Genomic DNA, 19,131 nt, shown 5'->3' with positions numbered 1-19,131 from the left:
TTACACGATTAGCAATTGAGAGAAATTTAAATTTTTAATCTGCATTTACTGTTTACAATTTATGTTTTAATTTTAGTTAATGTTAACAAGATGTTTCTGAACGGTTGGTTTATTTTTTATAAACATTCTTGTCTTTGGTTTTCGGGTTCGAAATTCAAAGTTGTAGAATGGTTGTAGACGAACAATAATTTGGAAAATCCAAAAGTGCACGCCTCATAATTTTTTTTAATAAATATTTATTAATTATTATTTTTGTTTATTTAATAACAATTAAACCACATCGAATCAGACCCTGAAAAATGAAAGGGTTCTATTCCTGAGCATACTCAAGCGTAAGAGAAAAAAAAAAGACTCGATTAGTAAAGTATTTCGGTCGCTATCGTGTTAACAAGAAAAAGGATCCGCACATACAGACACACGGACGTCTAAGACAGAACTTTTTTAAACTGTTTTTAAACTACATAGTTTAAATAACAAAAATGACATCAAAAATATCATGAACGTTAAAATAGTGTTTTTTCATAATATGTGTGTGTATCTATTATCTTACAAGTGCAATGTATGATACATAAAGACATTTTAAGTTTGAAAAATCAGATGTTTTGCGCGAAGTGACAGTAGTACTGTGGTAGTACCCACCATGTACCCACCTCAACGCTTCGCTTATGAGGCGTGCAAAAATAAAAGTAAACGTTAAGTAAACAATGTTTGGCAGTCTAAAATTATTTTAATAATTTTGAGTACGTATAGATTTAAAACAATTTTATTCTTACAAAGACAAAATAATGAATAAAAATAAAGTTAGTTGAATAAAATTAGAATATAATTGAATTTTTAAGTATGAGCAATCATTTATTTACATATGTATTTTATAAACTGGAAACGCACCTAAATCCACAAACAGAGAGTATTGATGCGAAAATGTATTTCTTTTCCTTTAAAAAAGGTTTGTAGTTTTAAATACATAGTTACATAATGTGCATGTGTATTTCAAAAGTATTTTGTCAAAAGATTAACAACAGACATTTTTTCTTTATAAGAAAGGTATTCCGTCATAAAAAAAATGTTTAGTGGCAGGGGCCCCTAATATTATGATCAACAATTGACCATCCAGGTAGAATAGGGAATTTGGCAATCAAATAAATATTAAGCCAAATGAGACAGGTGAACCAAATGTCCGTTTCAATACGAAATAATTCATTGCGACTGCCTTTAATATTGTCTTGTTAATGAATGTGTTTGTTCTTTTATTGTCATTGCTTTTTTATCTGTTGTAATTATCTTTTATAATCTATGGCTTAAAGTTTGTGTAGTATTTTGGAGGCATACGAGTAGGCTTGATATATTGCTGTAAATTCTGCATTGTCGGCTTTTTTGAGAATAAATTAAGTGTTTATTTAAAAGATTTTCCATGTACCGATTATTTATAATGGTGTTCCCTTGTATATATGTGTGATTAATTGAGAATAAGAATAAAATTATTCATGCCGATTTCTTTTGTGCAAAGGTCACGTAAAATGTTTCGTTGCTTGTATTATTTTACTGCGTTATATCGATTCTTTGTTTGAAAAGTGGGTAATAATATATTTAAAAAAATACTGTTGTAATATCTACATAAAATCAAATGTATAGTGCAATAATTTAAATATTTATACAATCATTAACCTAACATAAATATAGATATGAATTCTAAACTATAACTACTTACCCTATTTTTCCAATTTACATTCCTTTCAAAGAGTTTTAACACTTTTATTATTAGCTTCATCTGTAGCTTTGAATGTATAACTGACTCTTGATTTGAATGTAACTGAACTTTTATTCACTTTAAATGGACAGATCTCTAACTTTGTACACTTTTCAAAGATAGTTGACAACACAATAATTTCATCTAACTTAACCGAGTTTTTTATATAAGTTTATTATTTACCTTTCCAGGGCAAGCGGGTGTGAACCAACTAGGAGGGGTGTTCGTGAACGGCCGTCCTCTCCCAGACATGGTGCGCAAGAGGATAGTCGAACTGGCCATCCTGGGTGTCCGCCCGTGTGACATCAGCCGACAGCTGCTGGTCTCACACGGGTGTGTGTCGAAGATACTTACGCGATTCTATGAAACTGGGTCTATTAGACCCGGCTCGATTGGCGGGAGTAAGACTAAGGTTAGTTTTTAATTTTTATCTACATGTTGAGTTATGTAAAGGGTTATCTTGCGGTTTTTATACGTGTATTGGACTTGTGCGATTTATTCACGATAATATACCTATGACATTTCGAACATTTTAAAGCTCACTCTTTTCTGCTCTTTATGATAAGTAGGTACAGTTAATTATTTATTATTTTCATTTTAATATACCTAGTTGTATGCGTTTTTCATTGAATAAATTATTGCTACCGTATCAGTTTCACATTCAGCTTCTGAACTATTACATAATCACTATGAAAACTAAATGCGGAGAAAAATGATCGTATTATCTTAAAGCATTTATTACCATGAGTGGACTAATTAGTAAACTGATTATATCTAAATACTACTACAGCTACCTTCAGTTAGAAAAATAGTTTAAATGCATTAAATTAATGCACATCAAAACGTCTGTATGATTAATTGAATCTAGATTTTACCTACTAATTATTGTGTAGGTCCTGATTAAAATATTAAACAAATGTTTGTGAAATATTTTTTTTAAGTATTGCTCTACTTTTAAATTTCTCTTACAATTCAATTTTTCCTTGTACATTAACTTAATCATAAAAATTCATCAACTTAATTCAATTGACGATTATTCTTATTACCAAAAATTAAATCGCAATGTAGGTACCTACCACACACGACAAAACAAAAATCTCAAAAAATACCCAAGAAAACCGTCCAAAAAGGTTTTCACACACAAAAAAAAGAAAATAAACACTGCAACCGTACAATAAAACGAATGGAGGGGTCACGGCGGCAATCAGTTGTAATTATAAACTATAAAATCACTCCACTTTCGGCTCCTTCGGGTGAGCTTTAGACACGCTTCTCCGGTTGTGTACGCGGGTTCCGTAGTTAATTGTGTTTTAATAGATGAAGAATTTTATTTGCCAATGCTATCGTTGTTAACTTTAACATAAGTATCGGAGGCTATACTATTTTTTTTATAATATAAATCGGAGAACCTTTTGCAACTGTTAGTAATAAAAATTTGTTTCATATACTAATTCTATCTAATTCTCATATTTTCACACAAACAGATACAATCTTAGTTTTAACAAGTTCTTCAACATCAGTACATGGAGAACGAATCTTAAAATTAGATATATTATTGTGGGAGGCCATTACAGGTATACCTATCGGTACCTATCTTCTATAGCTCTACATTTTACATGAATATGAAATCTGTCTCACTGGGGATTTTACATAATATAAGTAACCCCTAAAATCTCGAAACAGCAGCGGTGAACGTATCGACCTCACTAAATTCGGTACGCCAATAAACCATTTTGTACCCACAAACGAATGCCGCCGCCAAAAAATTGATTATAACAAAATGTACCGAATCACCCAACTCTTTTATTGCCTTTATGGAAATGTTTAATTGACTACTAATCAAGCTATACGTTCGGAAATCGGGCTGAGATCATCGATACGTAGAAAATATTGATGTAGCGAAATGAAAATAGCTTTATAATCGTCTGTTTATAATGTGCAATTACGGAAAGCTGCATTAATATTAAATTTTATTAGGATTCATTTAAATGTTTATTGTTTATTAATTTAAGATGTGTTTCTTATTGTAGATACTACCTACATATTACATGTTAGGCGGAAATTAAAATCATCTTTCACTTTTCATTGCATCATCCGATTTTACACTGAAGTTTTAGTATTTAGCTGTATTATTATTCAGATTCATCTATATATACAAAGAAAATTGTACATTTCCAAAACGAAACAGTTACATTAAAAATCGAATCATAAATTATCCTATGTTTAGTTTGAAATTTATCATACGCATTTTATTTCGACCGAAACAAATCACCAGTGTGGGAAAACACGCAATCGCAAGCGACTGTGTAACAAATATTAACCGTTATTAATAATATACCATGGTACAAAGACCTTTACCAAATTAAAAACAAAACAAAATTAAAAAAAAAAGAACACACATGTCAATCTGACGTTTCTGACAACGCCAAAAAGCACATTTTCGCGCGCTTCCATAGTGATGCGCGGTATCTAACTCTTACGTTACAATTATACGAATACGATACGCTTTTATCGATTATCCGTGATCGACAGAAGCGTTTACCGTCTCGATCTAGCTTCCACTTGATAATTAAACTTGGCATTCCCGTAACCGTTTCAGACAAAAGTATTTAACGAATCGAATGGCTATTAAGTACGAATCGATTATAATCTCTGGTTATGTTTCCAGTTTTATTCTCGATTGATCCGGTAACATCGATTAATCGACCGAATATTATTAGGTTGGATTTTTTACGGTTGCTATTGAACAATTAGCGGTAAGGTTAATGTTGGATGTCTGAAGATGAACATAAATCGTAACTTTATCTTCTATATCTAAAGGTTTTATAAAAATAATTAGAAAAATAAAAGCTCTATTTTCAAATGCTTGACTTCGTTCACTTCGTTTTTCTTTAGCAACCTTTACAAAAAATTAAACATTAAATTTTTTTAACATATACCTAGGTAGTATTTTCTTTCATAAATTTTTCACATATGACACCAAGCGATTCTTAAATATAAACCAACCCGTAAGTATTGAGATGCAAAAAGCTTTGAACAAACAACGTCATGTCACGAAAAAAAAGTATTTGATTCTATTTTTAAATTTATAGTCATAATGCACGGAAAATAGGTGCAACATAAGCTGGTTTTGCACGACTCAATCGACCACACGGACTTATCCTCGAGTTTACGACCAAAAGTTATGCTTTTTATGATCGATGGCCACAATTTACGACCAAATGACCATAATTAGAGATCACACCGCGCTTCGCTTTATGGCGTTGTATTGACCACTTTCACACTAAGTTTGATTGTTACAACGGTTTTGACTAATGCTTCCAAGTATAAAGTTTAATTGTGATTGCGATTTTTAATATTTGTTATAATTGGTTTAATGTTCGGAGGATTTTATTCCAATTAGACGGATCTTTTATTTTTTTTAAGAAGTAACTAGAATATATTATGTAAAATAATGAACATTAATTAAGTTGTTATCATTCGTTCAAATATCTGAAATCGAATTCTTTGTGGCTAGCATGGCATGTATATTATAGTATATAGAGCCCTTGATGTGATCATTGGCAAAAACGAATGAATATCTAACAATAGGTAAGGTAATAGAGTTAAAATGACAGCCTTTAACCGAATATCGAATCCCACTTTCGGTTTCGTTATTTAGATGAGCCACTATATCCAAAAATACATCTCCCTGTGAACATTTTCAATTACCCTAAAGAATCCTTCCTCCTCAAACTAAGGATAGTCATAGACGTAGAAAGCTAGCATATAATTTCAATCTTACGGTAAACTTATATGGCCAATTAGCGACTTGGCAAGTACTTGAAGTTTTTATTCGACATGCCTTACGAAGGTTACACATAAATTATTAATTCTGCTTCATTATTCCCATGCTAATTTGTATGAAATTTATGTTGGGTGACTATGTAATATTAATAAGCATTTAATAATATAAAACTCGTGTAACGTTCTGTCGTCATTGTTCGCTTTGTTTATTTTAAAAAATATGAATTCACTAATTTCTCAGGAAAGTAAGTAATATAAGTAACCAGCTATTTATAATGTTAATATACTTATGATTTATACCAATACCATACTCGATATATTATAACTTTTACATTCCTATTTCTTTATGCCCATGACAAGAAAATAATTGTTACTCTACTTACTCTACTCTACGTGAAATTGAACTAATCTTTTGAGCTTAAAGTTTTAAGCTGATATTTGACATGAAGATACATTATTAGTACCTAATTTATACCTTAAGTTCCTCCTCGTATTATGTATCTAGGACAGATACATAATACGAGGAGTCGAGGAGGAACTTAAGTATTTATAGGTACCTATATTATGTATATACCTAATCTTTATTTTTACTTCCTTTGTCTTATTCGGTATTTCACAATCAATCCAAACCTATGAAGATAGTTAACAATAATACTATTTAGTAACAAAGAAGGAAATGACCTAATGAACGATTTCAAAACGCTTAACCCTTACCCACCCTCGATTTCCGGTAGCGCTTATCATAATCACATGTTGAAGTTAGGGTTAAAATTGTTATATCTCAATTGAATCTAAAGAGTATTCGTATTTTTATTGGTGCAATGCATTATTTTAATGATTTTAATGTAATTTAATTTATGCGTGTATGGTTGATTGCTAATTGTTGGATTGTACTCTAATTTTTCCCGATTATAATGTCGTATAATTAATTAATATTTTTTATTCTGTTAATTTATTCAGATTTATGTATGTAGCGTCATTTTGTAAAGTCAACGTTATTAATGTAAATTAGGTGTTTATCTGTTATTAGATTCATTCAGAGATTGATAGAACCGACAATAAAATTGAAAAATGTACTAACGTAAAGTTACCTATATGACGATAATACGTTTTACATATTGTCTTATCAATTAACTAATCGTATCAAGTATAAATAAATCTTTCAGAAAAAAGAGGATCCTTTTAACTAAAGTAATATATAGCAAAAATTCATTGTAAAATCATCATCACCCCTTACACAAAGGTACAAATAAAAAGCCACTAATAAATACTCCACCTATAATATTTCACAAATTAAAACGAAACATAATTACACCTTCACCGTCAGGGATGACAAATAGATACGATTCCCATGAATTTAAACCATATTCGTATATTATTGAAAACTCCGATAATAATCTAAAACTCAATAACATGCTAAAGCCACATTAACAGCTATGACAAACAGAATAACGTGAATATTTTGTACTGGCAACGTGTTAGCCGTGTTTAATTGCGCAAGCAACACCGAAGCATTTGTATTTAATTTCAGGTTAATAATGGACACGTTTGAATCGACTTCCCTATAATTACACAGAAAAACGCTACAAAAACGTTTCATACAATTCTGTTACTTTTTCTATAAATATTGCTATGATGTTGTTAATTTTTCAGGTATATAGGTATGCGTGTCATCTAAAATTGAATTAAATAACCAATACATTATTACTAATTATAATTTATTGTCTGTCACCTGAATTAAAAGTAATAAAACAGAAATAAAAATTATACAAGTTTATTTACATTTCTAATAAAAGTTGGTAAACTTTTATTAGAAATACCAACTTTTATCCATTAAATATTATCCATTAAATAGTAAACTTTAACTATTTAATGGATTTGTCAATGTGTTAAATTTAAATATAGATTTTATAATAATATCTACTAGGTCATTACATACTCAGATAGATTTGCTTCGAATTGATTTGAATCCATTGATTGTCAATTGTCATCGTTTATACTAAAATTTAATGATAAACCCAGGTGTATAAAAACGAAATAATTGATCTTTATATAATGCATAGTTCTTGGAACTTACATAACTCATAAATCCAATATTATTACATAGTCACCGTAAATACAAAGTAAATGATAACATACATAAGAAAATGAGGAAAATTGTTATATAATTGTGCTAAAAACAATACGTGAATTACACAAACAAATGATTTTGCTTAATAAACACGATGCATAACAAATCATAAAATACAGCTTTAATATTATTAATGAAATGATGATTGTTTTACAAGAATCTAGTAAAATACCATAATTTATGTTATGCGTAAATAATTATATTAAGTATCCACGGTACCAGTTTTTTGTTAACCCATTGAAAGGACAAGTATTTTCCTATTAGTCCAGGAGGAATCGGCGCATGAGTACCGAAAACTATTCCACCTCAATTTTTTTACGTGATCCTCTTCAAATTGCCCTACTGATGATATAAATGCATGTTGCCATGGGGCAACCCGGTGCCATATTGTTTAAACCGAAATTGTTTAAACAATTGCAAGGAATTGTTATTTTTCAACCGGACAAATTTTTTTTATATTTTTTATCGAAATACCAATAAAAAAGGTCCAATTACTTTTCACGATAAAGTTAATATTTTCAAAGATATGAATTTTTTAAGGTTTGAAAAATCTCAAATTTGGGTACTTTCGACCCATGAAAAATATATTTAAAAAAAAAATAATATATAAGTAATATTTTTTTTTCAATTCTCTATACAATAGTTAATAATATTGTTAATAGAGATTTAAGAAAATTTCATTGTTTATATCTGTTTTTTAATTGTTAACTTCGCGCGCTCACAAATAATATAAGTTGCATACTTCTATGTGGTTGTGATTCAGAAGACTGTAAGAATATAATATATAAAAATAATATTGATAATAAATAAATACTTATTTTTAAATCTTGTTTTATTATTTCATACTTCTCCATCTATAACTTTCGTTTGAAGAAGTTATTCAATGTAATTAATAAGGTAAAAGACCTAGTTATTGACACTTTAAATTTTATTTTAGTTAAAAAAAAAACAAATCAATTCTAATAAATTAATAAATATAATTTTTGAATTAAAAATTTTAAGATCTTTGGTTTTTTGAGAACATTTCATTCTTTTAATTAAAATCAAATTGCGAGTGTCAAACAACTAGGCCAGTGTCAATAACTGGGTCTTTTACCTTACTTGCTGTTTCAATAACAAAAAAGTAATATAAACTGACAAAAAAGTAATTTTAATTACATGTTTCAATTTATGCTTAAATAACTTTAAAAAAATTGATTTCAGAAAAAAATATATAAGAAACAAATTGTAGACAATTTAATTATTAATAAGATTGCTCTCTTTAGAAATCTTGATAAAGTTGATAGTTTTTAAGATAAATGATAAATAATGATTCAAGACACAGAGAGGCCGATGCAGCGCATGAGTAAGAGAGAGACGGCGATACTTAAAGGTAAGCGGCGCGTACTTGTGAGCGCGCGAAGTTAACAATTAAAAAACAGATATAAACAATGAAATTTTCTTAAATCTCTATTAACAATATTATTAACTATTGTATAGAGAATTGAAAAAAAAATATTACTTATATATTATTTTTTTTTTAAATATATTTTTCATGGGTCGAAAGTACCCAAATTTGAGATTTTTCAAACCTTAAAAAATTCATATCTTTGAAAATATTAACTTTATCGTGAAAAGTAATTGGACCTTTTTTATTGGTATTTCGATAAAAAATATAAAAAAAATTTGTCCGGTTGAAAAATAACAATTCCTTGCAATTGTTTAAACAATTTCGGTTTAAACAATATGGCACCGGGTTGCCCCATGGCAACATGCATTTATATCATCAGTAGGGCAATTTGAAGAGGATCACGTAAAAAAATTGAGGTGGAATAGTTTTCGGTACTCATGCGCCGATTCCTCCTGGACTATATCAATATGTGATTAGCTTAGATTTATATTAAGATTAACAATCTGTCAGATCTGACTTTAATTAAACGTTATAATCTGTGTAGCAGGCACAAAAAGTTTCGTTAATCAACGACAATAGACTTCTGAAAAAAAATATAGAAACTCTTTTATCTATAATGTCAAATGGAACGCGATCGAAACGTCGTTTCATATTCGAATAATTAGGTCTTTTTCCGAGTGCAATCTGAAGTGGCATCGGGGTAATTTGTAACAGTAATGGCGCGATTGGTCAAGCCGGGTCATGGGAGCGGCGAGCACCTGTCAACCGTTGTCAACCTATCGTCGTGGTTATCTATTAATGCCTTAATAACCACGATTAGGGATGTGGAATTTAGAAGGAACGTTTGACAAAAACGTTTTTTGAAGATAACATGCGAGATCTTGTTATACGTTATTTGTGGTTTGCAATGTAACGGAATCTTTTTGGTTAATTAGTTTGAAAAGTCGACGTTCCGTTTTGTTTTTTATTTCATAAAATTTATTTGTGACTTGGTTTAACAATAATATTTAAATTTTAAATAAGGTGTATCGATAAATGGTGTACGTATTATTGAAGACTTTTATTAGCACTATTATTTATGACACATCTATGCCTTCAGCCTTGTGACAGTTCTGAAGACCAATATAAAATATCTATTTATTCATCACAGAAATATAGCACAGAGAACAGGAAACATGCGTTCATAAATAAAAGTTTATTTCCAAACGATTTATATTTTATTGTAGTCTGTGGCTGTGCACAGAACATCAATATGTTTCCGTAACACTGGACGGATTTGCACAGATAATATTCACTTTATGGTGGCTCACGTGGATTATACTGTCGATATTATTACTCGCCTCTTAATACCGTAAAGCTGCTTCATAAAACATATTGGAAATACTTGATACACTTTATCTGATGCCGCTTTAGTTTCACCGTTATTTGTGTATTGTCAATAACGGATAGTGAAATCGAACAATTTATGAGTAAGTACATAATACTAATATGTATGACCGATGATGTATTGGTATTACACGATAATACTTTGAGCAGTTTCTGCTTAAGTTATCTGTTTGTTAAAATGCCAAAATATATAAAAAATATGTATTATAATATGTACCTCAAAGAGAGCATCCGCTGAAATTAAAATACTTTAATTTTCCGCTCTTGGTGACTAATAAATTTCTACCTATTTGGCTAAACGCCGAACGGAAAATTAATTCAATATTTTATGCATAATCTCTACAGTGAGCACTATTTAAGTAAGTAATATTTTTTTATTGTTATTGAATTTGAATTTATTATATGATTATGTTTAGGCTCCTTTTTTATTTTTATTTGTTTTTTATTTATTTATCCGTCATAATCAGCAGTGATTCACGAACCAGCATCGGTTTCCTAATGAAACACAAACCGCAGCATAAAAAGAATATTACCGTCAATAATTACATACAAAAACTAATTATCTAGACTAGTTATTACAATCATCTACAATGCCCCTTAAATATTCACCTTTGATATTCGAATGTCATAACGGTGTCGCGCAATCATTTTTTTATAATAAAAAACGTCAACTCCTAGACAAGCAACGCACCTGCAATACCATTAAGCCAATATTAACTGCGGAGAATCTCTTCCTCCCTCGAATTAATATCGAATCAATCCGTCATTAAAGCAACGGGTCTCACGCCCCGGCAAATTATCTTTCACCCCATCAGGAAGGTGGAAAGTCTAATAGAAATCGGTAATAAGAAACGCTAATCGTGCACGCGTTTGTGGACAGTTAGGAGGCCATCTTGTTTTGTAGCGGCCCGCAAAAACTTATATTGGATGTGTCAAGGTATGATGGATGTTTGCGCACAAAAAGCGTCGCGTACGGAACCGATCGTCACGGAATGCAACTACTGGTCTACCGCTTTCATAATCGATCTTTCGTACCGTAATATCGCCATGATTCTGCTTGTAACGGATCGTTTCGGATTTCATAACTTTTGTTTACAGTAAACGAGAGGATTGGTGGCGTTTATGAATTTGAATTGCGAATGTTTTCTTTTTCTTTACTATACCTACCCGGGATACCTGTTCGTCAGTTTCTTATAAGTAAATTAATCAGTTTCAAATTAGGAATAAGTTGAGCTCATACCCTTAAGAATTTTATTTCATGGGTCATTTTTGGAAATACACATAGAAAACTTGAGGAACATTATTAAGCACTTCCATCATTTATATCTGTGCGTTATATTTGCGTACACATAATCAAAGCGCTCCCCAACCACTTAACACCCAAAAATAAGTGACCATCAAATTAAAAGATAGAGCCGTTAGTAGTTAATTTTCTGATATAAGTAGTAAGCACTTGAACATCAACTAATGAGGAAAGCCGGGGGACTAAGCAAGTCATTATGGCCGACACCTGTCTATTCGCACGGACTTTCATTTCATTTATTGCCTACCTACTAAAGATATACTGTAATGAAAAATTCCAATGTTCTGATACTGTTGAATAACACGCGTGTTTTGTTTTTATGATACCTAGTAGATTTCGTTAAGAGGGCGTTTTTATAGTTATTAAAAATGTTTAGGATCCGTCACTAAGACTGATTGTTCTACAATGTCAAACTCAAACTCAAACTCAAACTCAAACATTTATTTATTCAATTAGACTTCTTCTAGAAGCACTTTTGAAACGTCATTAGGTACATAGTTTTAACATTTACCACCGATTCGGAAAGCAGTATCTACGGAGAAGAATCGGCAAGAAACTCCATAGTTGCTCTTTTTAATCATATCAGTTTTACAATTTTACAAATTACATATGTAACATCATAATAATTATATTAACATAATATGCCAAAGAACTGTCCTGTGGTTTTTACGCGACAACCCTCCATGGGTTTTTATCGTCCATATATTCCTTAATACTGTAATAGGCTCTCTGAACTAGTACATTTTTTATATAAGTTTTAAATTTAGAACAACTAAACTCTTTAATATTATGAGGAATTCTGTTGTAAAAGCGTATACCTTGACCCATAAATGAATTTTTAACTTTAGCTAGCCGGAAAAATGGCATTTCAATTTTATTTCTGTTTCTTGTGTCATAACAATGTCTATCTCCGACTTTTGTGTGTAAGTAAGCGTTATTGTGTACATATAAAATATTATTAAATATATACTGCGACGGTACAGTAAGGATACCAGTATTCTTAAAGAGATCTCTTAGTGAGTCTCGAGCACGCAAATTATATATAGAGCGTATGGCTCTTTTCTGTAATAGAAATTTCTGTCATTAGAAATACCTACTTGTGTGAATTTTTATAGGTGTTTATAGTTATGTAAATTCTGTCTTGTGTAAATTTAACTAAGTAGCTCAACTTTTTTCCTTTTTTGCATTAAAAATTTGAACGTCAGGTGTAAAAATAAAACAATAGAGTAAAAAATATTCCATACAAAATTGCCTAAATATTTTGACAGCTTGAATATCGGACGCATCAAAATAATCATAGACTATCCTAATCGCACGTATCCTTCGATTTACAAATTAAATGTAGTCATTGCCATTATATAGAGAAAAAAGAGAAGAAAAAGTAGTCGGCATTATCCAAACGTTCAATAGGATATCGATTGAGCGTCTAATGGCGTAATTGCTAGTTTCCCGCCAAAATTAACGCCTTGAAATCCAAGTGGGTGCTTCGATCCGTGGACTACTATTTACACATTATCTTTGACAGACTGCGTTAAGTTTATAATTATATATCGATGCTTGCGTGGTAGTTGCGTTTTAGAAAAAGTAATGGATTTTCGAACATGTGGTTTTGTATTTTTTAAACATATCATACATCTGTCCCAAATAAAATTGTTCCGTATAAGCGTACAAATGCACTTTTAAATATGAATCAATTACGCTTTGTTTTTGCATATACGATGTGTAGGCGGGCACGTAAAACGTAGGCAGAAAAAATAAATTACTCTTACTTCCCTGTACGTTAAATGAGATGTTTCTCGGTAAAACAAACAACGTATCGAAGTATATCATTATTAAACAGCCATTAAGTAAACGCGTTATTGGATCCGGCATCTGAACCACCTTATAATTTATGACAATAATGCTTAGTTTGTTTAAATTTTTCACGTTTTACGTACAATTTAAATTTTAGGAAGAGCTTGAAGGGAATTTAAGTCGCTATTTCTATCAATTTTTTTCGGCGTTAATAAAAATAGCAAAATTAATATTCCTATAAAATAGGTAGACCTACCTATTTCATGTTAGAAGTAAAATACAGCTGTACCTATTTCATGTTAGAAGTAAAACAGAAAATTAATGTTTATAAAAAACTAAAAATGTTTTCAATCAACAACAGTTTTGAAAATAAATAATAATACCTACATGCGAATTTCCAATTACCATACCATCGGGCAGCGATTCAGTATTAAATTAGACGGCATTCAGTCAATAAGAATAGGTATGGTGAAAAAAGAAACAATTTTCTGAAACATTTTTATTTTTTTTAATCTTTGTTTATATAACAAAATATATTCTACACGTCAAATAAACATAAAAATCTCTTTCCAGCAAGTGGCAACACCGACCGTCGTGAAGAAAATCCTTCGCTTGAAGCAAGAGAACCCAGGCATGTTCGCTTGGGAGATTCGCGAGCGGCTTCTCAGCGCGAGAGTGTGCGAGCCGCACTCCATACCGTCCGTGTCGTCCGTGAATAGGATCCTTAGAAACAGTGGCCTGGCGTGGAGCGACGATGACACGAGAAACTCGCACGGTAAGCATAAATAGAGAAAGAGAAGCTAGTTTGTTGGTTTAAAGATACGCGAGAGTGTGCGAGCCGCACTCCATATACCTTCTGTGTCGTCCGTGAACAGGATCCTTGGAACAGTGGCCTGGCGTCGAGCGACGATGACACGAGAAACTCGCACGGTAAGCATAAATAGAGAAAGAGAAGCTAGTTTGTTGGTTTAAAGATACGCGAGTGTGCGACCCGCACTTCATGCTGTTTGTGTCGCCCGTGAATAGGATCCTTAGGAACAGCGGACTGGCGTGGAGTGATGATGACACGAGAAACTCGCATGGTAAGCATAGAGTAAAGAGCTATAGAGAAGCAAGCTTGTTCGTTTAAAGATACGCGAGAGTGTGCGAGCCGCACTCCATATACCTTCTGTGTCGTCCGTGAATAGGATCCTTAGGAACAGCGGCCTGGCGTGGAGCGACGGTGACACGAGAAACTCGCATGGTACCTAAGCATAGATTATAGAGCAAGTGAATCAAGTTTGTTCGCTCAGCATAGGTAATATATACGCGAGCGGCCGCGGCTGCTCAACGCGAGTGTGCAAGCCACAATCCATCACGAAGCCTATTATGTACAAGTCTATGTGGTCTAGGAAACCTAAATCATTAAACAAAACATCTAGTTATTAAATATCAATGCAGGTAGGTTGAACTACAAACAAAAAATAACTTTAAATTTTAATAACTGTCAATATTATCTCCAAAAATTAGAATTGCATTTACATTAAAATAAAGTCAGAAATTAATTAGTAAAATAATTACCATAAAGTGTGTTAACACGTGCCACAGTTCCGCTAATGTAATGTAATATGTGATACATATAGTCAAATATTTACATAGTGTGACATGTTTTATAGCACCTTTAACAGAACTCGTAAAGATTTAAATCGATACATTTTTGTAATAAACTATAGGCAGGTGAAAAGAGCAATAATCTAATGTTACATTTGTTACGAATGCAAATATACTACAAACTGCGTAATTATAATAAATCAACCATAGTATTTTTATTTATAGCGAAATAATTTACACATTTCGAAATGGACGTTTGCATAATAATTAGTTCAGTGAAATTTAATTTATTACATAATAGATAACGTCAACGCCAATCAGAGACAATAATAACGTATTTTTTTAAATATTCAAAGTATTTAATTCTTTTATAGTTTAATTTTTGATTCCATTATTAACCAGAGAAGAAAAGAATAAGTTCAATTCATCGACTTCCAAAGATACAAGCATAAAACAAGATTCTGACATCAATCATTTGACTAGACACCACACCAGATATCCAATAAATTAACCAAATACAACACATTGAATGTTACAGCGCGTAAAATATTTCATACTTACACTCTTTTGTGATACAAAGGTTATTGACAGTACCCAGCATTTGTTTTAGATCATAACATTGTTAATTTTACGAGTCGTCGCGTGAATTTCGATGTCAAATTTATTGGGAACATTGTCGTCCTGTGGTTATGGCCGTCGTAAATTATTTTAAAGTAGAAATTTCGTTTAAAGTCTAATTAATGAGTTTAACGGCTCGGGCACGTCCCATAGACAACACTTGATTTGTAGCCATTTGCAGATGTCACCTTTATGATGCGAGTTATTTACACTCTCGTTTCGCGAAGACAATACACGAGTTATTTATTTCGCCACAGAGTATCAAACAGAGATCTAGAATATATTATTATTGAAGTGAAACTTCTTTATCGGGGTTGGAAAAAAATTTAGTGTAACATTTTTTCGTTACGCGTGACATTTTTCCGTTACGCGCCATCTTTTTCTTATCCACGCGTGATTCAACGTATTTCTATAAAGTTGCATATAATAAATTATTTTTTGAAAAATAAGGTCATAAAGAAGTTTCACTTCTTACGTGTGTACACTAACTAGTACACGCACTATTTTTTTATTTAAATGAGAAACATTATTTTTGGTTAATCGAAATAAATCGTTGTTGTCATTAAGTACATAATATTATCAAGTTTGCGGTATTATTAAGCTCGATGGTTTGATTGAAGGGCTGTATCACAAGGGGGGTAATTTGAGTAACGAGGTTAAATATTTAAATAATTGGCAATTATGCCACAAAATAAACTAGGTAAAAATTGGCGAGATGAATAATAATGTTCTTTTTTCTTTACAGAAGCGTATCCACAACCTGAATTGACGCCGAACATGATTGACTACATGTCGCTCAAGAATTCTTTACCGCCCACGCCTATGCCACAGCAGTCGCCATACTTCCCGCACTCAGCAGTTAGAGTGCCTCCACCACAATCTGATCAACACCTCTACGATCGACGATTAGCTACAACTTGGCTGCTAGCAAACCAACAAGCACAAGGCCTCCTTAAACCCTACCCCATATCGCCCTGGCAAAGAGTCATGATGCCATATCCGGACACAAAGAATTTCTCGCCATACGCAATCAGCCTGCACAATGACATCATCAACAGAATCAACCCGGACGAAGTGAAATCAGAAACGTCAGAACAGATATCCGTTGAAGCCAGCGATGACAGCACTGACAGGCCCGACACAGATGACCAAGAATCGAAAACGAAGGAAAAGAAGAAGAACCCGTATTCCATTGAGGAATTATTGAAAAAGCCGGACAAAATCGTAAACACTACTCCGATTGGGTTCCAGAACTTTCTACGACAGCCAAGTGGAAGTTTAATTGAGTGTCAGGAGAAAACTCTAAGTAATCGCAGTTCGCCAGCCAGCTATTGTTCCATACAAAGTGGTGCGTCTAATGATTGCTCTTTAGAATCTGGGTCGGAAATCAAACAGGGAATGTGAACTAGTCAAAACAGTATAGCCATATTAAAAATTATGTTTGCCATAACGTAGTAGATACTCGGTGTGTATTCTAGACATTCCATGGACATAGACCGTACATAGACAAATTATTTAGGTAATTTATTATTTACTTTAAATTATTATTTAATATTTAGAAGAAAATTTATACTGTACGTTAAATAGGTACCTAGTAGGCTTAGAAATTGTATTATTTAGCTATTTGTACAATATTGTAGAGTTAACAATAAATTAAAATAAAAGATTGGTAATTGAACATTTCCCGCCAAAATTCTGAATTTGTTACTAACTTAGAGTAATATATGTGTGTAAACTGTAAAATCGATGAATTTATCGATAAAAATAATATATTGTAAATATGTAAGTTATGAATAAGTTTCTGTGATATTGTAAATGTTGTGTAGGTTTGTGTTCATATGCACAAAGCACATTCCATAGATAAAAAAACTATACTTACATGTAGAAATAGCAAGTATGGTCCTGTACTTGAGTATAATATTATAAAGTATGCATATTGTATTTATAAATGTATTATTTAGTGCATACCTACGTTTAAATATTAGCACAATAAACCAAATATAAAAATAAATTTGTTTTAATTTCCTACGGTCAAATATTCATAATATTATCCTACTAATATTATAAATGCGAAAGTATGTGAGGATGTATGGATGGGTGTTTCTTACTCTTTCACGCAAATACTACTGAACCGATTACAATGAAATTTGGTAAGTAGAAGACCCTTAATAAGACATAGGCTACTTTTTATCTCGGTAATCCCACAGGAACGAGAACAATGGGGGTTTTTCTTTGAAAACACGGGCGAAGCCGCGGGCGGAAATCTAGTAATCATATACTCGCGATTATACTTTTATGTGTCGCGGTACAATGTTGCATAATAATTAGAAGATATAAATGCAAATTTGAAGTTAATGCACATGAAAAATGGAAATGCTAGGTGAAAGCTTTGTAATTTTATGGAAATCTAATGGCAACGCTTGCTCATAAATTATAGCACAATAATTTTATTTCTATCAATCCGTAGTTTTTATTGCCTATTTTTATTAACCAAAAAGGCACAACGGATTTTGATGCAGTTTTTTTTTATTATATAGAGTGATTCAAGGAAAAGGTTTTAACTTTTAGTAGTTATCTATATATGTAATTTACTTAGGTTAGGTTAGACAAAGCGGGCGAGCTGTGGGCGGAAAGCTAGTACTTAAATTGTAAAATAATATTTTCATCAGTCGAAGTTGGTCGAAGTCCTTTGCATGCCATCTCTACTCTCTTATTCAATCATGAGCGAGACAGTAGCGCCATCTAGTAGGTATCATATTTATAAAATTTTCTAAATAAACAGTACAGTATCAGTTACTTACATTGATTCAAACAAATAACCAAAGAGTAATATAAAATATTATAACTACAAGTAACTAGGTACCTACGTATTTACTATTTACTAACTAACTGTGCTCTGACTCTCAATAGGTAAGTAGTGAAATCTATCGTTAAAAATTAAATATGAAAAGATTACCTACGACAAGCCTACGACCATAGTGTCTTGTTATTTAGATTTCTATGCCTACGACCTTGCAAATGAATAAATTATCACCATAATAAATATATTATAGAAATCCAAACCCCGTCCAGATGAAAATATTATTTCAGTCTTTTACAGTTTAAAATTAAGCTTATTAGTGTCGTATTTAATTATTTTATCATCCAGGTAAAAACAACATCAGCAAATAATGTTGCAGGAAAAAGTTAACAGCAGCTTTGCACACACCCGTGGCACACACAAATAGTGTTTTTTTTATACATATAGACTTGCGATAGGTCCAACAAATACTATTATAATATTATTATAATTTTTATTAGATTTGCTATTAAATGATTATTAAATATTAATATCAAGAATCTAATTTGCCCAGCCGCATCACAGAAAAAGGAACATCTTTGTCAAT

The 19,131-nt window shown here is 31.6% G+C and overlaps 1 protein-coding gene across 1 annotated transcript in view; it reads left to right on the top strand.

Moving 5' to 3' along the window:
• Positions 1–17,732, top strand: part of Poxn (paired box pox-neuro) — a 49,638-nt gene extending 31,906 nt beyond the window's left edge. The window contains exons 3-5 of the mRNA XM_090115163.1: positions 1,939–2,159; positions 14,111–14,312; positions 16,491–17,732. Coding sequence (XP_089971289.1) covers positions 1,939–2,159; positions 14,111–14,312; positions 16,491–17,149 — 1,082 coding nt within the window. The 3' untranslated portion in view covers positions 17,150–17,732. The remainder of the gene's footprint in view (positions 1–1,938; positions 2,160–14,110; positions 14,313–16,490) is intronic.
• The last annotated feature ends 1,399 nt before the right edge of the window (positions 17,733–19,131 follow it).

Source organism: Colias eurytheme, chromosome 22 (assembly GCF_061535395.1).
Source record: "Colias eurytheme isolate Ceu_HAF_F1 chromosome 22, ilColEury1 Martin Lab GWU primary, whole genome shotgun sequence".
Classification (NCBI taxonomy): domain Eukaryota; kingdom Metazoa; phylum Arthropoda; class Insecta; order Lepidoptera; family Pieridae; genus Colias; species Colias eurytheme.
The sequence above is the reverse complement of the archived record's forward strand: the minus strand, read 5'-3'. Positions and strand labels throughout refer to the sequence as shown.